Source organism: Tetrao urogallus, assembly GCF_951394365.1.
Source record: "Tetrao urogallus genome assembly, chromosome: 22".
NCBI classification, from domain to species: domain Eukaryota; kingdom Metazoa; phylum Chordata; class Aves; order Galliformes; family Phasianidae; genus Tetrao; species Tetrao urogallus.
In genome coordinates this window covers 4069307-4096416 of record NC_136835.1, presented here as the reverse complement: position 1 = coordinate 4096416, position 27110 = coordinate 4069307, and the positions used below count along the sequence as shown (strand labels likewise).

At 48.8% G+C, this 27110-nt stretch overlaps 2 protein-coding genes across 2 annotated transcripts; both read left to right on the top strand.

The window, feature by feature from the left end:
• Positions 1–762: 762 nt before the first annotated feature.
• Positions 763–6641, top strand: ACAD8 (acyl-CoA dehydrogenase family member 8; the record flags this gene model as incomplete). Its single annotated transcript, XM_079545815.1, has 11 exons — positions 763–841; positions 1580–1680; positions 2038–2207; positions 2876–2985; positions 3220–3296; positions 3584–3721; positions 4113–4248; positions 4353–4450; positions 4695–4847; positions 5707–5809; positions 6589–6641. The coding sequence occupies 11 exons, from the start codon at positions 763–765 to the stop codon at positions 6639–6641; spliced, it is 1218 nt and encodes a 405-aa protein (XP_079401941.1).
• An 842-nt stretch (positions 6642–7483) lies between these two features.
• LOC306954588 (beta-galactosidase-1-like protein 2) lies at positions 7484–27110 on the top strand (the record flags this gene model as incomplete). Its single annotated transcript, XM_079545713.1, has 20 exons — positions 7484–7566; positions 9205–9264; positions 9998–10195; positions 10657–10725; positions 11032–11127; positions 12518–12626; positions 12891–12983; positions 15282–15363; positions 17197–17261; positions 19686–19770; positions 20739–20876; positions 21207–21287; positions 21780–21886; positions 22264–22410; positions 22798–22869; positions 23389–23467; positions 24684–24771; positions 25846–25960; positions 26444–26560; positions 27024–27110. The coding sequence occupies 20 exons, from the start codon at positions 7484–7486 to the stop codon at positions 27108–27110; spliced, it is 1971 nt and encodes a 656-aa protein (XP_079401839.1).

Sequence of the window (27110 nt, the reverse complement as noted above, 5' to 3'; positions counted from 1 at the left end):
AGAGGGCAGATTACTGGCAAGCCGAGGGAAAAAAAAAAAAAAAAAAAGTTGGGATAGCTGAGAGAATGGAAAAGCTGTGCAGTAAGTGCAGTGTATTCCTCCCTTGAGCTCGGCCATTTCCTCTATCAGTGCAAATCCTGGCACCGGTTGAGGACCACACCCGACCTGCCCTCCCGAGCCGCGCTCTGATGGACGTTGGCAGCAGGGCTGCTTTTCCCCACAGCTGTTGAAGGAAAGTCCCGAAGGCGCTCGGCCTCGCAGCACGGCCGTTTTCTGCCGCGTAAGAGGAGCCGTGCTGCGAGGAAAGCGAAAGCAGCTCGCTCGCTGCTCTCCGTCCAGCCTGCCCAGCGCGCAGCTCGTTGCACGCGAACATTTGGTCAAACGCAGCGCGACTCGGCCGCTGGAACCGCAGCCCCGTTCTGTCGGCAGCCGCTGTCAGAAGTTACGTGGCTCTGCGCCATCCTCCTCCCGTCAGCCCGGCCGCCACCAACTTTCCCCCCGCCCGCACCCAGCGTCCCGTCCCACCGCTCCCCTCACCGGCTCCGGCCGCCGTTCGGGTTAAGGATGCTCGCGCTTTGCCCGAGCTTCGGCGCGGGCGGAGGAAACGCGCCGTCCCCCGCCCTGTTGGAGTCGGAAGTCTGTAACCGTTATGCAAAAAAGGCATCGCCCGGCGGCTCGCCTCCTCCAGCGGCCAATGCGGGCGGCCCCGAAGCGAGGACTACAAATCCCGGCCGCCGCCGCGGCGCCGCCTCCCGCACCGCCATGGCGTGGAGAGCGGCCCGGCTCCGCGTTACGGCCCCGCTGCTGCTGCGGCAACGCGGGATCGCGTCCTGCATCGACCGTAAGGCTCCCAGGGGCGAGGCCGGATCCCGCTGCCCGAGGGAGGGGAGGAGGGAGGGATGCTCGCGGTGCCCGCTGCCCCGTGCTCGTAGCGGCAGCGCCGACGGCCCTCCGGCTGCACCTCTGTGCTTCGGACCTGGGAGTCGATCGGAGCATCGCGATAATAAGCGCTTGCACGAGGTTGATCGGGAAGCCGTGCTCAGCATGTCGTGCCCGCTGACATCCGACCTCCACACCCGCTCCCTGCCGGCGGTGGGACTGCGCCTGTGGTCTCCTAAAGGATCCCGTAACGCTTCCCTGCTTAATTGCTCCGGCACTTAAATGTGTTAAGGAGAGAAGCAGCAGCAGCTGTGTGAATGTTAGGGGAGGAACTAACAAAGTGACGTCGGATCTGCGTGCAAACAAAGCAGTTTTCCAAGGCAGAATGTAGCTACAGCTTTCCATGCAGCTTCCAAAGAGGTTCTTTTCTTGCTCGCCTTCTAGCATCACTTTGAACTGGCAGGAGCTTTCCCTTGTACTTGTGCAGCAGGATGGTGTGGCAGCTGCAGGAGCTGTGCTGTCCCTGCCCCAACCTCACAGCACGGTGCTGAGCAGCCAAAGATGTGTGCAGCACCGAGGCTGTTTGGTTGTAGCAAAGCCTTCTCCAGCACAGATCCCAGTGGCTCCAGGGAGCAGAGAAATGGGCTTCGTAGTGGAGAGCATGAATGCTGACCTATTTGATCCCTTTCTGGTTTTCTAGCATCTGCTGGTCTGACAGAGGAGCAGAAGGAATTCCAAAAAGTGGCCCTTGATTTTGCCACCAGAGAGATGGCTCCTCACATGGCTGAGTGGGATGAAAAGGTACGGCAGCCTCCAAAGGGTTGTTCTGCTCCCTTAAGGTGTTCTTGCCCCTGGGTTTCATTGGAAGGATCCCTTCAGTAGCTTCTCAGGGCTGTAAGGACAGCAATAGGGATTTATTTGAAGATGCTGCTAGTGGGAACCCATCCGAAATTCCCTTAAAGCCTTCCTAAGCAGGTAATTCAATCATCTGGAAGCTTGAATTTACCCCTGAAGATGGTGTGTACCTGTCTAGGTAACTGCTTATCTTTTAACCAATCCAATTAACAAACACTGCAGAAGTTTGGGACCGAACTTGGTGGCCGTGGTGTCTCAGAACTTCACCACAGACATTCACTGTTGGTGTCTCTGTTCCAATAGGAAATATTCCCTGTGGAAACAATGCGAAAGGCAGCCCAGCTGGGATTTGGTGGCATCTACGTGAAACCAGACGTGGGTGGCTCTGGATTGTCACGTCTTGACACCTCCATCATCTTTGAAGCCTTATCAACAGGATGTACCAGCACCACTGCTTACATGAGCATCCACAAGTGAGTGCAGAGGGTGGATGGTGTCAGCCACAGTTGTTCTATGGCTCTGCATCCAGCTGGAGACAGCTCTCCTGGTGCTCACTTACAGTTGCAGCCCAAACAGGCACTATGAGGATCCCTTGACTGCAGCAAGCAGATAGGCTACAAAAGCCAAGATGCCACTAAAGTCATTTTGGCTTCGTGGCATGCAGGATGGGATTAAGTTCAGGATTTTGTTTCCTGCTCATCTACTTAAGCTGTCTATAGATAGTAACCTGTCTGGAAAAAGCTTTTTTTTTTTGCTTTGCTTGTTCTGTACAGTGCCACAGCTGATACCAGGGCCCTATCCTGCTCATACAGACATGTTCACAGAAGGGCTCGCTTTGCAAAATAGAGCTTGGTGCTGAGGGGAATGCTGAGGCTGTTAAATGGGAATGTGCTGTTCCACCAGGCAGCAACCCTGGTGTGAATGGAAGCTGATGTCCTTCCCAGCTTCTGTGGTATGTAATTTTGTTCCCTTTCAGTGTGCCTGGGGCAGGTGATGGGGGTGGAATAATAACCTTTCAGGCCTCAGTGCTTTTGTGGAGCTTTGTTCTTTGTGTCAGGAATGTTCTTGTATGACCCACCTTCCTTCTAGGGCTGTGTTCACATGCACACACTGTAATGCTGCTCCTTCTCTCCTGCTCCAGCATGTGTGCTTGGATGATTGACACCTTTGGCAATGAGGAACAGAGGCACAGGTTCTGCCCATCGCTTTGTAGCATGGAAAAATTTGCTTCTTACTGCCTTACTGAGCCAGGTGAGCATTTACCAACAAAATCTCCCTCACTCCTAGCGAGATTTTACTGGAGCCAGAGGCAGAATGTTTCTTTTCACATTCTCTTGTGCAATCACCAGAAGTTCAAAAGGGGCAGTTGATGGTTGGTGAATACTTGTGGTACAGACCCCAGTTCTGGGTATGATTCCCAGGACAGCTTAAAGGCTCCGTCTTCAAAGATCTGCTTCATTGGCTGCTCCCTTACCTCCCAAATAGGAAGTGGAAGTGATGCAGCTTCCCTGCTGACCTCAGCTAAGAGGAAAGGGGACACCTATGTCCTGAATGGCTCCAAGGTACCTTTTTGCTCCTCTTAAAGCTGCTGGATGGCACTGCATGCACAAAGGGTCCTGGGTCTCACCATCCTTTTCATTTCCTTCTGTCTCCTCATCTCTGTTCCCCACGCTGTGACATCCTCTGCAGGGCGCCCACCAGAGCTTAGCACAGTTGGGTCCCTAAATGCCTCCTGGCAGTGGAGTCTTTGTCCTTCCACTTCACCCCTCCATTCTTATACCCTGGCTGGTGCTGCAGGCTCTGAGTTAACATCCAGCAGCCAACCCTTTCCTGTTGTACCTTTCTGCAGGCTTTCATCAGCGGAGGAGGTGACACGGATATATACGTGGTTATGTGTCGCACAGGAGGCCCAGGCCCCAAGGGCATCTCCTGTGTGGTGCTGGAGAAGGGGACACCAGGCCTCAGCTTTGGCAAGAAAGAGAAGAAGGTAAGAGCCTTGCTTTTTATTTCCTGTGAGGGAAGAGCAGGACAGAGATGAGCTCATCTGCAAAGAAAGCACCGGGAATCTTCTGGTGAATGGGACTAGAATCAGCTGGGATGTTTTTTTCCAAGCCACGTCTAATTTTGATGAAGTTTGCACAATAACATTCACTTGCTAAATGAAGGATTTTAATCTCAGAACTGCTCTGCTCAAATACACTCCAATTTCTAGCTCAGCACACCGACACCAAACCACATAGACCACAGGCTCCGAGGTGCTCTTGCAGCAGCTTGGCAATGAGATCAAGGGGTTGAGAGCAGGCTGGGCATTTCTGTGCTGTGAGATGGATGTGTGCTGCTCCCCAAGCATTTGGAAAGTACTTTTTTTTTTTTCCTAGGTGGGGTGGAACTCTCAGCCAACTCGGGCTGTGATTTTTGAGGACTGCGTTGTTCCTGTTGGCAACCGGCTGGGAGCTGAAGGGCAGGGCTTCAACATTGCCATGAAGGGTCTGAACGGAGGCAGGATAAACATTGGTGAGAAAAACAGACAGCAGAGAGACAAGTGAGAAGGGCAAGGTTATATTGCTGACTCTGCATTGGCTTCATGGTCACTCTGTGTTCTCATTTTCTCCCACCAGCTTCTTGCTCATTAGGAGCTGCTCACGCCTCTGTTCTTCTGGCTCAGGAACATCTCACTGTCCGCAAGCAGTTTGGGGAACCCCTAGCAAACAACCAGGTAAGCTCTCTACCAGATTTGCATTCTGCAAACTGTTCTTTGTCTCATTCTGGCTGAACAAACAGCTAGAGGCAGACGTTCTCAACGTGTCAAAGGTAAACCTGAAGGGAGATCAGAGATCAAAGTCAGGAATGTGCTTTTCCACAGTAAGAAAGCATGTCAGGCATGAGACCCGCCTGCAGATAGCGGAGATGTGGTTCAGGGCACTCTGAAGATGCTGACCTCATCTTTCCCTTGCTGGCAGTACCTGCAGTTCAGGCTGGCAGAGATGGCGACGCGCCTGGTGGCCGCACGGCTCATGGTGCGCAGTGCTGCACGGGCTCTGCAGGACGGACGGGAAGACGCAGCCGTGCTGTGCTCCATGGCCAAGCTGTTTGCTACTGATGAGTGCTTTGCGGTAGGTTACTCATCTGAAGTGGAATCTTGGGAGATCCAAGCACGTTCATGGAGCCAGAAGCCTCGTTTCAGGACCAGGATATTTTATGGGACAGAGTTCTGCACTGGAGGCTGCACTGTTTGTGTCTCCACAGTTCAGATCTCCTGGCTTCTAGGCTTTCTGCACAACTTTCTAAAGGACCAAGCAAGGACATGGGATAGGCAGCAGAGCGTTCTCATTTTCAAAGGGTAACACACATGTTACATGCTGATAAGTCCTAGCTAGTGAATGGTCTTTCCTAGACCACTCAGAAATCAATCATTATCACAAAATATCCCCGAAAAAAGAAAGCAAGAAGAGAGAAAAATAAATAAAAGTGAAGTCTGTGCTATGACACTACTTAGATTAGTTTCATACAGACATGTTTTCTCAGCGTTCTGCACTTTTGCTGCCTGTTGGGTTGTACATCTCGAGTTGGTAGATAAAGATACACGGAGTCACGTTTCAATAGAAATCAAAGCCTTGAACAGATTCCTCAGCTGACTGCCGCTAGGTGGTGATCTGGTGTTTTGGTTTTTCTATCAATAGCAGCATGGAAACGCAGCAAAACCTTTGTTAAGTAAAGCCTTTTTTGGTTACTTACGTGCTGTATTATTCACATAACTGCACCATTAATGTGAAACAGCACATAGGTAAAATGACAGCACTGAGAGCAGCACTGATGGCAACTGAAAGCTCCTTGCTGTCACACCAGACTGCTAAGAGATGAGATTAGGTGACCAGAAAAAAAGAAACGAGCCCAGGTTCCTGGGTTCTTACTGTGCTTCTGCTGCTGACTTGTCCTCAGTAAGTCACTTCAGCAGCAATGCTGTCTCCACAGATTTGTAACCAGGCTCTCCAGATGCATGGGGGCTATGGCTACCTGAAGGATTATGCGGTGCAGCAGTTTGTGCGAGACGTCAGAGTCCACCAGATCCTGGAAGGTAAAGGATGCTGTTAGCAGGCAGGGATTTGGCTGTGTAACAAGAAAGAACAGGCCTTCCAGGCCTTGCCACATGACTGATTCTAAGGTTTCAGAAGCTAGTTTTGCCCTGAGCTTGAACTGTGCCTGATATCACATGCATGCATCCCCCAGCCAAGAGCTCTGTGTGTAAAATCTCCAACTCTCTGGTGAAGTTGCCATGTATTTGAAGGGTCTTACAGCAGGGGGAGATCTCTGTCATGTTAGTGGTGCCTCCATCCAGTTTAATCCGATGACTCCCACCGACGAGTGCTGACACTCTCCAGCAGTTCCCATTTAGTCTTTGGCTTTCTTTCTCTTCCAGTGTTTGGGCACAGCTGCGTGTGCAGTGGCCTTTTCTAATCTCAGTTTGACTTCCTTCTCATTTTGTTTTCCTTTCTTTGAAACCCATCCACGTAAAACCAAGGCGCCGTGTAGGGATGTAAACTTTCCTGTGCTTTCTGTGTGCTGTCCATGTGTCACATAGCAAAGCAGTGAACTCAGCTGCTCACACAGCTCCTGTGCAGCTCAGTGTTTGGTGCCCTGCCAGTGCCCAAATAAAAAGAAGCACTAGCATTTCTGAAGCCTTTCCTGAGCAATGCGTTAGCACTTTGTATTTCAGCCTGCCACCTCAATGCCACCACAGGTGCTCCCCTCAGGGAGAGGTTTTCTGTGCAGATCAGGGAAGAACTTTGTATGCCCTCACTAGCTGCAGAATCAGAACATCTCTTAACCATCTTTTGCATCCTTGACCCACTGCAGGTACCAACGAGGTGATGCGGATGATTGTGGCCAGGAACCTGTTACAGGGGTGAAGCCAGGAGCAAAATCCCTCTGTGGAAACAGCCTGCCTGCCTTACAGCTGGGCAGCACCCACACAGCCACAGCTGTGCTCTGTGCCTGGCGTTGTGCTGTGCAGCCTGAAGATGTCAATCACAGCTCCGAACAGGAGCCTCTGTCCCCAGATCGTGGCTGTGGGCTGCCATCCATCCTCCATGGAAGGAGATCCCGAGTTGGGACATAGGAGCTGCAGGCAGAGCTGGAGGCGCAGCCTGACCGCTTGGAACCATTCTACCAATTAAACCTGAATTCAAAGGAACTAATCGCTCTGCTTGAAACCCCATCATGGAGGCGAGGGGCAGCGCTGCACACCAGCTAACCACGAGCACAGCCCTCTGACCCGCAGCAGCAGCGTTTATGGAGGAGCTCCCGCTGCTCTGCAGCACTCCTTGCATCCCTGCACGCAGCCCAGCACGCAGCCCTCGGATCGGAGCTCCGGCTGCGGGAGTACAAATGTTGGCAAATCCAATTTCTTCCCCGCAGTTGTAATCAGTAAAGCTGCGATGGTAAATTGAGCAAGTTCTGGTCGTTTTCTCGCGCAACGAGAGGGCTGCAGGCCGGACCGCGCCGCCTGACTGACGACTGACTGACTGACTGACTGGGGCCCGCTGCGCCGCGCGCCCTCGCCCCACCCTGAGAACGAGCCAATCATCAGCGCCGCTCAGCGAATGGGGCGGGGCACGGCTGTGCGCAGCCAATGGAGGGCGAGCGGCGGGCGGAGCGGCCCAAAGCCGCGCTTGGGGTGGGGGGGGCGCGGCGGCGGCGGCGGCAGCGCTGGTGGCGGTGCGGCGGTGCGGCGGGGCCGCGGGCGGCCGCCATGTGGCCGTGCGGAGGGCGGCGGCAGCGGCGGTTCGGGGGCGTCGCGCTGCTCCTCCTCGTGCTGTGGCTTCTGGCACGCAGGTGAGAGCCGCCGCGGCCCCGCCGCTCAATCGGTGCTGAGGGCCGGGGGAAGCGGGCTTGGGGGCGGGCTTGGGGGCGGGCGGGGCCGAGAAATGCAGGTTTAGATTAATAATAACAATAATAATAATAATAATAATAATAATAACTAACAATCGTCAATTTCTTTCCGATAATGGGGAGCTGCGCCCAAGCCGTGCGACGGCCCCGGGTTCGAGGCCACCTGCGGCCGTGCTGAGCGCACCTGAGCCCCGCAGGAGCTGGGAGCTGCCGATGGGCGCAGCGCTGTGAACTTTGTGCAGCACGAGAATGAATTGGCCGCTGCTTTATGGGCGCTCAGGGGCGGGGAATCAAAGGAACATCTCCGGTTATCGCAGCGCACATCGGCTGTTAGGTGCTCGGCCAGTGGATTGGGCTTTAAATAAACACGGCGGTAAAATGATAACTATTGCCTGCTGTGAGAGCGCTGGGTGCTGAAGGCGTGCCGCCCGTTGACCTCATGCACTGCATCAGAGCGCCGATGGATCCGTCCTCTGCGCATCGATCCGAGCGCTCTGCCGGCCGTCCTCCGCGTGTGTCCGTGTCATTGCGAAGCGATGGCGGTGGGAGCACGGGAGTCTGGCTTCACCGAGAGTGGATCCGTTGGACGCCGTTGGTTGGCACGGAGCGTTGCCCCGTGGCTCGGCTCACCTGAAAGTAAAGCACTCTGAAATGCGCTGCTGGTCACTGCGATGTGGGCACGAGAAGGCAGCTGGAAGCTTTCACTTTTCTGAAGTCAAAAGAAGCCTGAAATAAACAACAAATTCCTCTTGGGCAGCTCTAAGTAGGGTTTAGGGATTAGCTGTAAAGTCCTTTGTCCTCTGAAGCGCATCCTTTAGTGTTGCCAAAGACAGCTCGTAGCCCCCAGGCTTTATTCCCCACTTCTGACTTTCTTTTCCAGCATTCTCCCCATCCTGAGCACATGGTGTAGGGCGATAAACAAACTCCATCACACCTGGGGTGCAGAGAGGACCTCAGTCCTCCCAGGCCTCTTTGGTGACAGAAGCTGCTGGAGCTGGGAGGTGGGAAACTCGGAGGGGACTTTCCAGCCAAGTTATGGCCAGGATTAAGAAGATGAGATTAAGTGATTAGTTTATTTTTATCTGGCCACGTATGCTTCCTGAGCGCCGTGTTCCTTCTGCCTCCAGTGACACTGTTTGCATCGGCGCTGTGTGCAGGTGTAATTCAGGGCTTTGGCTCATGAACAGATTTGATGTATACTTTTTTCCAAAATTCACATCACCTGAACTTTTGAGCTTCCTGCCTCAGGCTCCCCCAGCCAGTTCCTCAGGGCAGTGCTGTTGCTCCTCAGCCTTAAGTCATCATTCCCTGGCTGTGCTCAGCTTGTGGTGGTGGGCATTTCTGATGCTTTTCCTATCCAGGCAGTCATCCTTTCAATATGACTGCCATTCATTTCATGCTGATTTCTTCTTCTTTGCAGCTGTGCTGTCTTCACAAAAGTTCTGCTGTTCCTGTACCACCTTCTGAATGGGATACATTACTAAGTCTTTGCTCAGCGCCATTTTCTGTAAATGATTTGATAAATGCACGAGTACTCATTGACTGAAGGCAGTGAATTCTAACCTAGACTTGCTTTTCCAGGTATTACCCATGCCTGCCGCCTGTTGTTTCAGAGCCCTGTGAGAATGCTGTTGTACACAGGTACTCTGTGCTTGCCAGCCAGCCCTGCCATATGTGGGAAGCCCTAGATTTAGTTCCTCGTAGTGTCCCTGTCTCATGCTGGAGGACAGGTAATGGCTGCAGGCTCCTGGGCAGTAATCCCTGTAGGCTGTGAGCTCTGAAAGCCTTCACCCTCTGCTAACACCCGCTCTGCACTTAGTATAGAACACAGCCAGAGGCTGGGGCATTTCCCTCTCCAAATGTGACTTTTTCTGAAATGTGTGGGTTGCTGTTTTCTTGAGACTGGAATTCACTTCTTGCATCTGGCTGTGATGATGTCTCAGTGGAACAAGCTACTATTGTCCAGCTCTGTTGTGTATTCATGTATGGAACTGGGGTGGTCTGATGGAGGCACTGTGGCTGCTTTGGATCTGGACTAGCTGATAAGAAGGTTGTTTTGATTCAGCCAAAATGAACTGGGGAGCAGTGCGAGGCAATAGGAGGTAGTTTCCTGCATGCAGGAACTGACCTGAATGGAGCTGTGCTATAAGCATTCCAGCCGGTAAGTGCTTCAGAACCCGACGTCTCATTTGGTCTGGTTCTTCATTAAGGAATGCAGGCGGACGTAAGTTTGTGATGACAGCAGACGCCGTCTTTCCTGAGTGATGAACTGAATCTCCCTTTAAACTGAGGGGGTGACGCGACGAATCCCTCGTAGGAGGACGTGCTCCTTTGCTGCAGGCTGGCTGCTCACCTTTCCCCCTTTCTCTTCCAGGTTTAACTGGAGCGAGCTGGTCCCGCTGCGGCTGTGGGGCAGGACGCTGGGGCTGCAGACGGAGCGCTCGCAGTTCCTGTTGGAGGGAATGCCTTTCCGTATCTTCGGAGGTTCAATGCACTATTTCCGAGTCCCCAGGGAATACTGGGAAGATCGCATGCTGAAGATGAAGGCGTGTGGTCTGAACACCCTCACAACGTAAGCGTGCTCGCTCCTCTCCCTGGGATATGTGCCTACAGCCTTAAGGCTGCTGGGGATGTGGTGGCGCCTGGTGATGTCTGTTGGTACTTGCCGTGGCAAAAGATGAGTTTCTTGTCCTGCCAGCCCCTTTAGCATCTGTGGTTTACACAGATGCAGTGTCTTCAAATTTAGGTTGTCACTTAAATGTAGACAGTGATTGCTGTTCCTCTTTGCTGATCTCACTGTGTTTGGTGGTCTTGAGAAACTCAGGTACTGCAGAGTACAGGAAAAGAGTGCAGCAAGGAAGGGGCTCGTGACAAAAAGGAAAGAGGCACAGATAACATTTAAGTAGGGACTTTGTAATGTGTGCATTCTGTGATCCCTGAATCTGTTACTAAGAAATGGAGCACGCAGCTTTTTTTCTTCTGTGCTTCACAAACACAGCGCTTCGTCATCACTGCCCTGACTTTGCCTTTCAGGTATGTACCATGGAACCTTCATGAACAAACACGAGGGAAGTTTGACTTCAGTGAGAACCTGGATCTGGAGTATGTGGTGCAAATATTGTCATTAAATACTGAGGGGAGGGTGTGCGTGTTGGTTCTGGGTGAAGATAGCATTTCCAGCTTCTGAAGCAAAGCCTTGCCTTGGTCTGGTGATGGAGACCATCACTTCTTCCCCTGCTTCCCAGAGCCCTGGGAGCTTACAAGTTAAGCATCAATCCAGTGTAATCATTTCACCTAGCAATTCCTTTCTGGTTCTTGTACCTAAATTCTCATGGTGATTGGTGTATTAGGGGAACTTGGAGTAGGGATGCTGCAGTCAGACAGTAATCACAGTGTCTGTATCTCTAGGGCCTTCCTTTCCCTGGCAGCTAAGAATGGGCTGTGGGTGATTCTGCGTCCTGGACCTTACATCTGCTCAGAGTGGGACCTCGGTGGCCTGCCCAGGTAAGTGCAGGTGAATGCTCATCGTGTTGTTGAACTCTGCTGTGGAATAAAGATAGTAAGCCTGCAGATGTAATCCTTTTATTTTATTTTTGGTGGGGGGAGGAATTACGTTGAAAAACAATAGCTGTTATGACATAATGGTTACAGGAGGAAAACAGAATTGAGGAAATCTTCATTGCTGTTGCAAGTTGACTGTCTTCATAATACAATCAGTAGCATCTGCAGCTTGATGAAAGGATTCGTTTAATCTCAGGTCCATTTTAAAAGTCCTGCTGGAAGATATGTGTGATCTGACAGGCAGTGATAAAGTCCTAAGGTCCTGTAGCTTCTCCGAACTCTGGCTGTGTTTTCTCCTAAAGCAAACTGCTTGTTGGTAGGAGCCCTTGGGAGCTGAGGTGAGTACGTCAGTACTGAGGCTTGCTTGGGTACTGGATCCCAGTGGAACCAGTGCCTGGTTACACACGCCTTGTTTTCCTTCAGTAGAGACACGTGACGAAACTTGGGGATTCTTTCTTTCAGTCTTTCATTTATTTATTTTTTCAAAATGCCTTTTGTCTCCTGCACGGTTCAGGTACAGGACTTTGAAGGTGATTTTTGTGAGCTCACTGAGCTGGATGTCTTCCCAACCTCTGAAAGCAGAACTCACTGATGCCTTTTGCAGAGGCAGGGGGGGTGCAGTCTTCCTCTGCTTATATTGTTACAGCAGTACATGCTTCTGCTCTTAGACTGCCTGTTTCTGTGTTAACCCCCAAGCAGCCAACTAAATCTTGTAAATCAGCAGAAGAGACCATGGGAACAATTACTGGAACCATTGATTTGAATGATGATTGGGGTTTTATGAGAGAGCACTTAGCTGTAGGGTGCCTTTGGGGATACGGGCAATTCTGGAGTAACCTTAGAGTGATAAGCTTACCCTTTTGTACTTGTTGGTTTGCTCTTGAATAATCCCCTCTATAGTTATCACTTACGCTGTTGCAAACAGCACATGAAGAGCAGGCAGGATTGTTTTGCCTTCTGCATTATCTACATACAAGCGTCTGCTGCAGCAACTTTGTTTCTGCAGCCATGTTTCTGAAGTTGGAAGCACCCACCATAATTTAACATTCAGGTTTTAGCTTGTGTGCAAGTAGAAAAACTTCCTTCGCCTTGCAACCTGAGCGTGTTTTGGTTGGGCAGAAGCTTAAGAGAGAACAGAGTTAAGCAGAGTTAAGATCACGTCATTGGTGACTCCCTGTGTTGTCCACACCTGCACTGAGAGCTTAGCCAAGTGACACAGGAGGATCAGTTATTCCTGCCCAAAAGTGACTTGCTGTCAATGAGTGGTGTTTCCCCTAGCAGCCTGGACTTGACACGAGGCTTTAACAGATCCTGTTTGCTGGTTTTTTCGTAGTTGGCTGCTGCAGGACCCAGAGATGCAGCTGAGAACAACATACAAGGGCTTCACAGAGGCAGTGGATGCCTATTTTGATCGCCTCATGCCTATCGTAGTCCCTCTTCAGGCAAGTACAGCCATTGCCCCTTTGTACCCAGATGAGTGTTGGGCTGTGTCACAGCAGCACGTCGAAGCAGTGACAAATCTACCAGCTTCACTTGGGCAACCCCTGTTTGCTGTAGTTGCCCATGTCAGCTCTGCAGTGGGAGACGTTTGGTTGTGCTGGGAGGGTTGTGCAGATGTGTGCATCTTTTCTGTAAGCCAGCACTGCTGTGGTTCTGCTCCTTCTGATTAGAAATCGCAGTGAACGTCTCCCTTTTGTTTCCAACAGTACAAGAGAGGAGGTCCCATCATTGCAGTGCAAGTGGAGAATGAATATGGTTCCTATGCCAAAGACCCAAACTACATGGCCTACGTGAAAATGGTAATGTTGGCACATTTACTTGTTTCTGTGGTGAGTCCCACTCAAACCACCTTCCTTGCAGTACTTTCTTCTGAGTAAATTTGACCATGCCTTTGGGAAGCCTTGAAAGCATCACTGCTAAATCCATCTAGATTTTCCATGGTACTTCTTTTGGCTACACCTCTCACTGCTGACAGTCTGAGTTCCTGTGTATTCAAGAGAAGAGGGTAACAGAAATGGAGGAGTGGCCATCATTCATAGCTGGCCTTGAAGAAGCTGTCTCCTGCTAATCCTGCTTTGCTTCTCTTGGACAGCATCAAAGAAGGGTTTCTCCATTCCTAATCTCGTGTAATCTGAGGTTCAGCATCAGGAAGGTTAATTTACCCAAAGGAAGGTTAATTTTACCTAACGTCTCCCTTACTCAGTTGGAATGGACTGCTCCCTGCCTCCAGGCTATGTAGTGAAGTTGGTCAGTACCCAAGGAGGGAAATCTAACATAAGTCAGGCCTGCTCACTCTTCCCCAGTACAATAGCAAGACAGGAAGTAACAGATCAGCAGTCTGTCTTACAAAGTTTGTTTCTTGGTTTCTTTTCATCGAATACCTGAAGTGTGACAGTAGAGAAGAGAGGTTGTACGTCCTATGAACTGCGTGTTCCCAGCATTATCAGGTCTTTTTGAGGCCCTGTGGGTGTGCAGGTGTTACCCTGAGGTTAGTTCTGGCGCAGGTCATCTTGTTGTTCCAAGAATACGGAGGCTCTTCAATCAAGGCAGGAGTCCTGATCTGCCCAGGGTGCCTGCTTCTGCACTAACTCTACCTCCTGGAGTGATTTCATACTGCTGGGAAAGATATATAGCAAGTATGCATGCAAACATGTTAAGGTTAGCTGCTGACCTCAACTGATAAAGTCAAGATTGCCTCTTTTTATCTGCGTTGTTTTGCTCTTTGTTTCCCATGCCCCGTGACAAGCAAGTGGGTCAGTGGCTTTCAGGGCCCCGGATGAATGGGGCACAGAGGTTGTTGTGTCTGAGCAGCGTGCCAGCCCCGTTCTTACTTTTCCATTTCTCAGTGATGAAAGAGCTTGTGATGTTCCATAGACTTGTCAGAACAGATAACGTTTCCTCACCAGGCCTGTGGGTGTGTTTTTGTGGTGCTGCTTTGTTGTATGCTAGAATTGTGCACAGCTTACAGCTGAGGAAGTGCAGTGCTTCCAGAAGAAGCTGTGGGAAAGCTGGATGTGTGCAGAGCTTCCTTGGATTGAAGTGGTGCTTTGGGCCCTCAGCTCAGCAAGTAGATCACACCTGCACTTAGCGTGCAGTGCAATTCACACAAAGCCTGAAAATCTGTCCTCCTCTCACTCTGCTGGGCCATCTCAGGCCATGAGAGGGTGTGCTGGCAGTGACCTGAGGTTAGCTGAGCACACACCTGTGACTGCCTCAGACACTGCTGCTATTCCTGGATTCTGTGCTGCGCACTGAAGTCTTGCAGTGCATTTCAATGCCTTCCAGCTCTGCTGTTTCCCCATGCTGCGCTTGTATTTCAATGGAAAGTATATTTAAAAAGGAAGAGACTTAGCTCTAAATGCTTAAAGAGTTATCCTAAAACTTACTAGAAATTCCAGTTCTGTTATCAGAGCCCAGCATCCGTTTGGGTATTGATGCAGCGATGACAGATCGATAAACTAAACACGTTTTTTCCACCCTGAATTGAATTTGTCATCTCTAACATAGATTGTGTGTGATGCTCAGGTCTCCTCTGCACAGTGTGTGTGGGTGTGTGCAACTTGCAGAAGGCTGTTTAAATGAGCAGCAGGTAGTAACGAGTCGGCACACGTGCTGTGGGTGCTCGTATCACCATTTTGCAGTTCCTGGTTTGGTATTAAGGAGGGTGAAGGCGTGTGTTCAAAGCTCCTTGGAGCTGCTGGAGTTCCTCTGACTGCAGCTGTACTGAGAAGAGGGGTTAAGTTGCTCCTAGCAGTTCCTAATCCCTCTTTCAAACATCAGCCACAGTGTGAAGGGACGAGGGTGAGAGAGCACTCCTGGTGGGAATAGCATGCGTGTGCATGCATTCTAACAAGGCTGGGAGTGCCGTTGCATACAGCGCTCTGTGGTACTGTGGAACCCATCAATTCTTTCAGGTGTGATTATCCAAGAACCCCAGCTGTCCTGTGATGGATATGCTCACTGGCAAATGGGCATTTTTCTCCTATTAGTTTCTATTGTTAGACAAAGAGATGGTGACAGCGTGCTTTAACACTGCAATATCCTGACAAATACAGAGCTCGGGCTGTTAACGCTGGCTTTTCCTCTTTTTAATGCAGGCTCTGTTAAGCAGGGGGATTGTGGAGCTGCTGATGACCTCGGACAACAAGAATGGGTTATCGTTTGGCTTAGTGGAAGGAGGTGAGAGCTCGTGGGAGAAGCAGGTGAGGCTGTTCCTTGGGGCAGCGGATGAAATTGAATGAAATTGCATTGAAGGAGAGCAGCTGCTTTGTGGCTGTGGCCGGAGCTCAGCCCTGGGTGACTGCAAGCATGCAGAACAACAGCAGTCCCTTCTCAGAAAGGCTTATTTCCCAGTGCATGGTGTAGCAGTGATTGCAGGATTGCCCCACACGGAGGCAGCCTCTCTGCTTTTGAGGGTTCTGAATAGGTGCAGATGAAACACGTCGCTGCTCCTGTGTCACACCAGGCAGTGCTTTGATTCTTTTGGAGCACAGCAGTTTCCAGCTGTGACCACGTAGGGTCACCCTCTCACTGCTGTCCAGGAGATGTGAAACACCCCATCCAGCCCTCAGCATCTTCTGCAGGAGTGTTTCCAGCTCCGAGCTCCATCATGCTCAGAGTTACTTTTTCCAGCATGCTGCATGCTGAGAGCTCTTTGATTCCTCTGTGGGCACAGTGAGTGACAAGAAACTCGTGCCTTATAGCTCTGGTTCCCATCTGGGCACTGATGGGCACCAAAATAAAGCTCCAGGTTCCCTCCAGGCCAAAGCTAAAGCACCGTGATGGAAAGCTGTGTGCATGGGAGCGTTGCCTACTGTAGAAAGGTTGAATAAGGCTTTGGGCCTGGTTCTCCATCCCTGTCCAATGTTGAATGGTGTGCTGTTAATCTGCACAAGGAGCAGCATTAGGCATTGCCTTCAGGATTGCAAACTAATGTATCACATCAAGGCTAAATCTACATTTTGTTTTGTTCTCCTGTTGTGTTTGCCTGTGCTGAATTCTTCAGCTCAGCACACTATATAGATCAGCCCATTACGTTCAAGGTATATATAGAGAGAAGTAAGCTTTTGCTTCTGTAAGTATTCTGTTTGAAGTGCTCTGTCTGACACAACTGGGGCTGGATCCCATGCCGGCTCTTTTGTAAGAAGTCACTTTTTACAAGAGAATCACACTACTGCTCCTGCAATTTCAAAGTTTTCTGGGGAAAACGGAGTGACTGAGGTCTAGAAAGAATCTGAATAGGTGCAGATGAAACACCTCACTGCTCCTGTGTCACACCAGGCAGTGCTACTGCCAGTGAGGTTAGGCATGAGATGAACATTGCTTCCATGAGATTAAAGGGCTGAAAATAGTTCTTCTTTTATTGCTTTGTTTGAATATACGCTAAATGAGCATCCCAGCAAATGAAAACAATTCTAGCATCTGTTAGGAGCTGGGACACTGACAGCAGGTTGCTGTGTTGCCAGCTCTTGCCTCAGCTTTTGCAGCATGCAGCACTGCTGGCTCCCCTGTGCTGCATGGGGCAGGAGCACAGAGCCGTCTTCCACTCACAGTTTCTGCCTGGTTCACTCCCACTGCAGTCCCTCTCCCCATCCCCACAGACATCACAAGCAGTGAGATTGCCTGGGTAATGCCTGCCATTCCTGCAGCTAAAGCCTGGGAGGTTGGTGCGGCATCCAGAGATGATGCTCTAATAATAAGTTTGCCTTTATGCGGTGCCTTTTATCTGAGGATCTCCAGGTGCTTTACAGCCTCTAATTAAAGCTGATGAGGCACTCTGATGCTCTCTTTCTTGTAGCTCTGAATGCTGTGGCTGAGAACACAGCCTGCAGGTATTCCACTGTGTGCTGTGGTCCCCTCTGGTCCCACATGCTCAGTGAGGACTTTGATGGGAAATTCTTGGGGAGGTGGTTCAGGTGATATTCCAGTTCTCTCTGGGCTGATGCATGAGCCCATGCATGAGAGCATTTTGCAGGTGTCTGAATTGGTAACAGCTTTTTCTTTTCTTGACAGCATTGGCCACTGTTAACTTTCAGAAGTTGGAACCTGGTGTACTGAAATACCTGGACACAGTGCAGGTAAGATGCAGAAAGACTCTGTTTGTCTAAGGACAGCTTATCTCAACAGAAAATTAGTGCTCCTTCTGTTGGAAGACAATATTCTTTGGGAGGATAGTTGGAGTTTTTGTTACCCTTTGGGTGCAAGCAGCAAGCCCTTTATTACTTGGGCTTTAATGACAATTAGATCCACAAAAGGGTCCTACATAACAAATTAGAAGGTATTGAAGGGCTATTAGTCCAGCTACTAGAGTATGGCACAATTGCACCCACTGCTGTAAAACAACAGGGCACTGACATCTGGTGATGGATGTGATTTGTCACAAAGCCACGAGCTGCAATAAACTGAATTATTTCTCTTTCCTTGGTTGAATTTGTAGGTCTGCCTGCGTAGATCATCTTTAGTGCCTAACAGATTAGAGTGCCTAGTAATTCTTTTCTGAATATTCAGTGATTGATTAAATAATTAAAATGAGCACGCTTTGGCAGGAGAAGGTGCTCTCCACGAGGCTGTTTGGCAAACATGTTTTCTGTAGTGACAGTGCAGTGTGTACCAGTGGGAAGGACAAAAGACCATCCGAAGCACAAAGCTGGTGGAGCAGTCTGGTCTCTGCATAAGTTGCCTAACAAGAGCTCCTGTGGATGTGATTATACATGTAGCTGATCCCCAAGAAAAGTAACTGTCAAACAGGGAACACGGCATGCAGCCGTGTTGCTTTCTCTAATGCCCACTTTCATTGCTTACTCCACTTTCAAGTGTTGACCCAATAGCATCCTACTTTGCAGTTGCCCTTCCTCCAGAAGGTCGCTGCTCTTTTCCCCAGGCTCTTTTATCCTGGTGCTGTGCAATCCCTCAGGAGTCTGTTTGAAGGCTGTGGTCCTCAGATGCAGACTAAAGTTCCCAGCAGCACCTTCCAGCAGTGCAGTGCCCTTGCTGCCCTCCGAGCAGCCCAGCCTACTTGGCATTTAACGTTTGCTGCAGAAATGCATTCACACGGAGCGTATTGCTTGAGCACCTCTAATTCCCTGCACTGTCAGAGATGTGAATCAGTGTGAAAAAAGAGGTAGGGAATTGCCTGATGAGCAGTTGATGCTGAAAGTATCTTGTGTGATGCTGGGGTGGCAAGGCAAGAGCAAATTTTGATTTTTAGTGACAGGTTCTTTTTCTCCTTGCGTTCTCTGTCCTCTTCTCTCCCTATTGCTCTGTGTGCTCCAGATGTCAGCCTGGGAAGTTCAGAACAGCTGACATGTGCCCCTGGCCACGATCGATTCGATTCTGATCTCTTCCCCTGGCTTTTGCTCAGTCTGTGAAATGCAGCCTTACTGCTGGTGTGTTGAGAGCTGAATCCCATCACTAACTTCTTTTTTGTCTTGTTCAGACAAAAGAGATTCTGCTTTGTGTGCTTCTGCTTTCTTCAGGTCCAGGAAAATTCCACCACACACAGCAAATGAACAGAGGGCACCTTTCACACAAACTGAACGCATACAGAAAGCACAGCCCAGCAAAAGCAGCTCCTCCACTGCCACACTTACTAATTAGGAGACAGGAAGCCTGTCATTCATATTCATAAGGAATGTGAGGCTCTGTTACCTTTTCCTTGTCATGATCTCTTATTCCAGAAGTCAGTAGAACTTCTTTGACTTGTTTACTGGGGATGGAGTGATTAAACATATTACTGAGAGCTGGTCTGAACCTGGAGCAATTAGGTCATTACAGGCACCTGCAGTTGTTTTCTCCTAATGAAACATGAGTTTCTTTAATGCTACTTACCTTGGCTATTTCATGCGGCATCAGATAAAGCCCCTATCAAATAAATGGCCAAATTGCCTTGACTGGAAATAAATATCGTGAGCAGGGAGTGCAGTTGTTCTGTGCAAGGTGATGGGGCCGGGTGGAATTCTGCAGGAGCTGAGGGAGCTGGCAAGCAGTGAAGAATGGGAAGCAACTGCTCTGTGTGTAGAGCCTTTATAATGAAGACCTAATTCCTGCAAAGGCTAATTTTTTCCTGCCAACGCCATATGCAGCATTAAAAAGGCATTAAGCTGCTAAGGTCTGCTGTTCCCACCTTGGCAAGCGCTGGCTGCAGTGCACCTGCAAACCCTCAGCTGGCAGTGGCATAGCTGATAAGTAGACATTTATAAATGCCTATTTCTAGCAAAAACTAAACACTGACAGTTGGTTAGACTTTTTTTTTTTTTTTTGCTACAGCTGTACCAAACAACAATATCCAAAACTGGTGGGTATCACCTGATGGTGTGCAGTGGTTGCTGCCTCGTGCCTCACGCTGCACTTTTCTGGTTTTGCTGCCATTTCTGGATTGCTGGCCCACACTGTCATGCTACTCACTGATTTACTTTTATTTTTTTGCCCACTTGAGGAAAAAAAGGAGGGATGCATGCAAGACTCCCTTTGTCCATTGTAACTCTGTTTTTGTTTTGGTGCAGCGAGATCAGCCCAAGATGGTAATGGAGTACTGGACTGGCTGGTTTGATAACTGGGGAGGCCCTCACTATGTCTTCGATGCAGATGGTGAGCAGCACGTGGTATTGTAGAGGGGGGATTCTTCCTCTGCAAACAGTAACAGAAAAATGGCAGAACTTTTTCAGATGCTCTGTCCATGTGTAACCTTTACTGTGAATCTTTGTGAATGACCAATGTCTCAGTGAACACATTGCTGTGCCCTGGGTTTTCTTCAGCAGTGCTGGTAAACAGCTTCTCTTTAATTCCTGTTTTTCAAAGCCGGCTTCCTTTCTATTTCTCCAAGAGGGACATTCTGAGCTTGTGCAGAGAACCAGACATCTGAAGGTATTAGCTATGATGTGTTCCAAGGCCTCAAGCTGCTCTGTTGATGTTGAAAATGTAACAAGTGCTTTAAGTTCTCTCTTCCACCTCCTGAGCTGATGTAAACCCCATTTTGCCAAAATATCATCTTCACTGAAGTTTTCTGCACCCCTCATCATAGTAACATCATTTGTCTACTGAATGAATGTTCTGGGAACAGGGCAAATCTAAGCCTCCTGCAGTTGTGACACCTTCTGATAAGTACTCATTTTTACTGCAGTTTACAAGCTCGTTAGGAAGGAAATCTAGTACTAAAATAAATAACTCCACCACCTCAAGGGCATCTAAGACCTGTGTAAGTGTACTTTAATGCCTGTTTCATCCTCCTGCAGTTGTCTTTGTAATTGGATCGTTGCTGTGCTGAGTTCAGGAGTATGACTGAGTAGTCCTGCTTAAGAGCAGAACTCCTGCCTGTGTCCATGAGTTTTACTTTTTCGCCTGTACAAGAGGTATATTTGCATGGATTAATCTACCCCAGTGTGCCAATGGGTGTGCTGCCCTTATTGAGGGCTAAATGCAGATCACAGTACAAATTGCTGTAATTACACAGGCATGGCTGACTGAGAAGGACCAGAATGTCTGAGTCTGCTTTACTAGAAGAGGTTTAGCCTAGCTTCTTGGTTTGTGGACTTCTTGGCATTGCCTTTCCTTTACAGAAATGGTGAATACTGTAGCAAGCATCCTGAAATTAGGAGCATCCATTAATCTCTACATGTTTCATGGAGGCACCAACTTTGGCTTCATGAATGGTGCTTTGAAGACTGATGAATACAAGTCGGATGTCACCAGCTACGGTGAGTTCTCTGTCACTGCTTTGCTCATGCACCTACTGTGAGAGTGCAGCTCAGGCTGCCCTTTGAGCTACTTAAGAGTTGCAGAAGCACTTTGAAATAATCAGTGCAACCCCATGGTCACGGGTAGCTGAGCTGCAACATAGCTCTGAAGCAAATGCTTATCTCAGAGGAGGCTTACTTTGATGTTTCCTGTTTGCAGACCCATTTCAGGATGTGTCACTAGGTACAGTGACACAAATCATAGTACAAGTTTCCTTAACTTGTCTCTTGCTAAGAGAATTGTTTTGGGCTCCCACTTCTTGAATGATGGTACGTGTGCTTCTTTTTCAGATTACGATGCTGTGCTGACAGAGGCTGGAGACTATACATCCAAATTTTTCAAGCTCCGACAACTCTTCAGCACAATCATTGGTAATTATAAATCCTAGAGCCAAAGTACTGTTGCAGTCCACTGCACTAAATCAGAATATTCTAAACTGCCAGAGCCCTGCAGCTTTGATTGACTGTCTGGGAGCATTTTCCAAAAGATGGGAAGGAGGACCAGGGATTTCGGGTATTTAGTCTGTGATCAGCTGGCAGGTAGCACTTGGCATCATCTCACTGTACCCTGAGATGTATGGTGGCTATTTGGAAATAAATGCAGATCTGAAGGAAACACCACTGGCTATATTATATCTTGTTATGTCTTAGTGTTTACTGTTCTGGGCCCAGACAAGTGGCAGTTGTTGCAGAATGACTGCAGTTCTTACTCAACCCTTGTACTTGTTTCACGTTTTTTGGCAGCAGATACAGGGCTCTGTAATTCAGTGGAAAGATTGATCAGAAGAGGTCTGGAGAGGCCTTAGATCTGTGTCGGCTTTTTGCATCTGAAATAGTTGCTCCATCTTTCTTTCTGCATTGCAGGCCAGCCTCTGCCTCTCCCTCCCATGATTGAAAGCAAGGCGTCGTACGGTGCGATCCTGTTGCATCAATATATCTCTCTCTGGGATGTGTTACCATCTCTGGTACAGGTAGTACCACCAATTTTATGCACCTCAGCATGAAAAGTCATCACCTATTAGCAGGGAAAGATCTGGCACTGGTATGCAGGGATAAGGATGTTTTGTCAAGCAAACCTATTTTCTTATCTTACGCTTTTTACTGCTGCTTTTGTTCTCTTGGAATTCCAGCTTTGCAACTCCTTGGCTCCTTTTTCTGGTACTTTGCCTTTATTGCTGTAGCTTTCATAGGGTCACAAGGGAGCTCAGGTCAGAACAGATCTCTGGGAACTCCCAGAGTGGATGTGATCTGTGGCAGAGTGGAATGCCTGTCTGAAATGAATTGCCTTTATGTGACCTGTTGGTGCTAAGAGAGCACTGCTGCCATTCAACTTCTTTCTCCTTTGCAGCCCATTAAATCAGAGTTCCCAGTTAACATGGAGAACCTCCAGCTAAATGATAGCAGTGGGCAGTCCTATGGATATGTACTCTATGAGACTGTCATATTTGGTGGTGGACACCTGCATTCTAGAGACCATGTCCGGGACCGAGCACAGGTGAGGAGCCTGGGGCCAACTTCCACTGATGTAAATGCTCTGACCTCAGCAGGTAGGCAGCAAATGGGTCGACCGTGCAGTAAGATGTGATGTTTTTACATTAGAACTTGCTCTTTCAGTTCTCAGCTAAGTGCCAACCCTTTTCATTTGTAAATCAGCTTGAGGTCTGCTAAAACTCAGAATATCTTTAAGTTTTGAATGCTCTGAGAAATGTTGGTTTCGAATCTTTTTTTTCCACCCGGACTGAATCAGTGAGAGAGTTGTGGACCCTAGGTTCTAATCTCCATTGGAGACAGTTTTTTCCCCAGATACTGCTCTGATAACCTACACAACACAAGACTGTAACTGATGAGATGCTGCTCTTGTCTCTTGTGCTCTGTTATGCAGGTGTTTGTGAACACCATGTATGTTGGTGAGCTGGACTACAACACGGTGGAGCTCTCCCTTCCTGAAGGACAGGTAACTTGATGGAGGTTGCGCACAGAACCAAAACCTCTAATGAGATGTAGCTCCCAAGAAGGCACCTCCCACCTCATCCATTTAACTAGCTGGTATGGTGCTCTGATGCAGAGGATGGTTGGTGTGCCCTAATGAGATACCATTTCACTAGTGGAACACAGCATGATTTCACTGCCAAGTTCTTCTTGCTGTGCACAGCCCCTTGGGTAAGGTGAGCAGGCATGAATACTCAGTGCTGCTCTTGAAGCTCATGGCAAAGCTACATGCCAAAAGCCTGCTCTATGTCAAACTCCACTTCTCCATCAAACTGGTATTTAAAAATTCAACAGGGGAAGAAAAGGAAAAACCTTTATGAGCAGGTTGAGACCATCAGTAAGCAATGAATTGCGACTGCCAAAAGTCCTGGTGCTACTTCCCCTCTTCAGCACTGCTGCTGACAGTTGTTTTCCAGGCATTAGTGCTGTGCACTGCTCTTGTTGATGCTCTCCCATTTCTTCTTCATTTCTTCTTTCTTCACAGGGATTCAGGCAGTTAAGACTCTTGGTTGAGAACCGTGGTCGTGTCAATTATGGCCTGGCGCTGAATGAGCAGCGGAAAGGCGAGTTGAGTTTGTTGTTCATGGAGCCTCTCACTGTCCGAGATGCTTCTCTGGGTTTAAGTACTGTGAAACTTCTTGTGTAATTTACAAACTGCAGACTGATGCAGCTGTGTTAGTTGTAGCCAAGGCGTGAGGGAGATGGGGGGAAATGGTGTGACAGAGGGAACCTGTGAGAGCTGCTGTTCATCCCTCCCTGTCTGCAGTGATTGTAGGTGAAGAGTAGCGGCTGCTTGACAAATTGCATTAAGGCATCTCACTTTATAGGGCAGCAGTTGAACCCAAGGCCATCACTGAGTCCTGCTCTGTTTGATTTTGCCAGGTGATGGAAGGGTATCCATTCTCTTGCTCTCTGAGCGTGTTACTTCACAGGGCAGGAAGGAAAAGACCTCTTTTAAACTCTGTCCTCCCCTGGGGTTTGATATTGGAGAATCACAGCATTTTAAAACTCACACAACGCTCAGCGTATTCAGGAGGAACGAGTTACATCCTGTTGAGCAGAATTTGCTGAAACTTTCAAGTCCATTACATACAGTTGTGGAGCTGGAAGAGGTTGAAACCCCGGGATTCTATTTTAGTGGGGAAATGTATGCAAAAAGCATACAAGAAAGAATAATGGAGCGAGGCATGTGACTGTACTAATTTTGTTATACTGCAGAGTATGTGTATAAAGCCTCTACTTCTTGGGCAGGCTCAACTGCAGCCCTGCAATTAGGGGGCTCGATTAGGGCCTAGGCTCTGTTTGCTACATGCAGAGTATCTAACAAGGAAGTGCTGGAGAGAAATTATTTCTTAAAGTATTTTAAGATCTTTGGATGAAAAACAGTGCATCAGCCCTGGGTGTGAGTGCTTCCCCGTGCTAAATTTTGCTGTTCCTATTAGAGAGGTAACTGATCTAGTGCTTTAACAAATCTCTACGTGGGCAGCTAACGAAAAACCAACAATAACAACAAAACCCCATCTGCTGTGCGTGCCAGCAGTGTTTTCTGCTTGGAGGGTGTTTTAATGGCCTAGTGAGTTAAAGCGAAGGAGGGAATGGAGAGGCCAAAGTATAGTAATGTTCTCCACTCAGTCTGGATGAGCAATGGGACCATATGGACTCTAATTCCATTGCAGAGCGTGGCTGCTTTCCATCTCCTGCTGTTCCTTGCATTCAGAGAGGAGAATCTATCAGTTTTAGCTGCTTTTCAACTCTTCATTACCCCCATTGCTCTTACAGGCTTAATTGGTGACATCTTCTTGAATAAAACCCCCCTGAGGAACTTCAAGATTTACAGCCTGGAGATGAAACCTGACTTCTTGAAAAGGTTTGTGGGATTTAACAATTGTTCTTGCTCATTTGAAACCAACTGCTTAGCAGCAGTGCAGAATCTGGGAGGCAGCAGTTACACGTGTAACAGAAAGGCAACGCCATGTAAAAGTATGTGAGTGAATCTGTGCCTTGCTAAGTTCCTTGCTGATACCTTTCCCCAAAACGTTTCAGACCACAGTGCTGTTTTCTCCACACGGTTGAAGACAACAGATACCCCGTGGGCTCTGGCCAATGTTCCAAACAGACTATTTTGAGTTTTGTTAATGTCAGAAAATAACACATGTGCGTCCCCCAAGATAGCACAGCTCCCGCAACGTGCGTAGGAAGGAGGGAGAGGTGATGTGAAACCAAGCAGGCTTTTAAAAGAGGAAAAAAGAAAAATCAACATTTCGAAATTTTTAAGGACAGTCTTAACAGGTGCTGTGTGAAGGGGGTCTTTCTGAGGGGTGATGTGCAAAACCCGTGACTGCAGGGCAGCTTTGGCCACACCACAGCCACTCACTGGCAATTGCCCAGTAGCAGCAGAGCACAGTCAGCTTGCAGTGAGTGCGCAGGAAGATGTGGCATTGTGAAAGGAGTTGTCATAGGCTTTCACTTGAATCGTTCAGTAGTGGTCATGCTGCACTGGATCAATAAATTCCCTATATCCAAGAGATGCAGTTGTAAGGGTTCTGTGGGACTTCGGTGCTCTGTGTTGGTTGTTCTGTTTGTCCTCTGCTTCCAGAGGGCAGCAGAGATGGTGAAACTCCATATTTCCTTTTCTTGCACCAAGGACTTGCATTTCAGTGGCATGGCAAGCATAGGAGAATGAAGACCAAGACATGTTCCACCTGTTCCTTTCAGCTAGGTGCTTGCTAACAGCATCACCATTTTGCAGTGCAAAAGATATTGCCTTCAGGCACTACCAGCAGGAAGTAACTCCTTCCATCAGGCATGGAAGGAAACTGCAGCCTTGTTGTGTGTAACAGATCCCATCCACTGCTGTAAGCAGGGCTCTGAAATGATGCTGAGGCTGTGTTGGAAGTGGGTGCTGCCCAGCTGTTAGCTGTGCTTGGCCGTTCTCTTTCAGCTTGCGGCACACTGCTGGATGGAGCGCAGTCCCAGATTACTTTGTTGGTCCAGCTTTTTTTCGTGGGAAGCTGTGGATAGAGCATCAACCACAGGATACTTTCTTGAAGCTACAGGCAAGTCCCTGTCCTTCCCCACCGTTTTTGATTCATGAGGGTTTGCAAAAGCTGGTTGAAGAGAGCCTTGTGTCACAGCTCTGAGCCAGTCAAGGCCGCTGCCTTGTAGTCTTCCTCTGTGCTTTGAGAAAACAAATTATTTTGATGGTGTAAAAAAAGTCTTCTAAAGCTGGCAGGCAATGCTGTTCTGTCTGCAGTGGCCTTAATGAGAAAACATGCAGTGCTGATGGAGCAGAGCTGCTAATGAATGGTTAGTCTTGATCACTGATAGGCAAGGGCTATTTGTTTTCTACTTGCTGAAGAGTGATGGGCACAAAACATAAAGGAGGGGCAAGTTTTATCCCTACCTCCTTCTTTATAGACATGGCACAGGAAGGCAAGCAGAAAACCTGCAGAAAGTGACTGGAAAGAGTGCAAGTGCATTTCCTGTAGGGATGTTAGATACAGCTGCTTCACTAATTCTGTGTGCTGTCCTGATTCTAGGGCTGGGAAAAAGGAGTTGTGTTTGTCAATGGTCACAACCTTGGCCGCTACTGGAAAATTGGACCTCAGGAAACACTGTACCTTCCTGGCCCCTGGTTGTGGAAAGGGAGCAATGAGGTGAGAGGCTCTGATGTCTTGTGTGTGTGTTGTTAAAGATCCTGCTCAGGGTCATGCCCCAAAGATCTAGACAAATGCAGTACATTAATTAGTTAGCTACAGCTGAAAACGAGGGCAGTAGAGAAGGAAGGAGACGTAGCTCCTCAGATCTGTGAAAATGAAGGGAGGTGCTGCTCTAAAGCTACGAATGTGGCTCTGACAGTCATTAAGACATGACAAAGATCTCAGCTAAACTTCACAGTGCAGCATCAAGTTCAAAATCGAGATGAAGCCGATTTGATGCTCATTCCTTTTCTGCATTGTGCGGTGCTGAAGAATCAGAGTTACTGTTCCAAGTCATATTGATTGATCTCTTTAAATGATCCTTCCTTTCTCTGCAGTGATTGTATGCCCTTTACCCTTAGAAGTTGTTAAGTAACTCAGCCTTTGTATGAAGAGCTTTCCATGTGCCTCTCTTCTGCAGATCATCATTTTTGAGGAACGCACTGCAGGACGGATCATACAGTCTGTCGACATACCTTACTTGGGAAGGACCCAGTATGTGGACTGA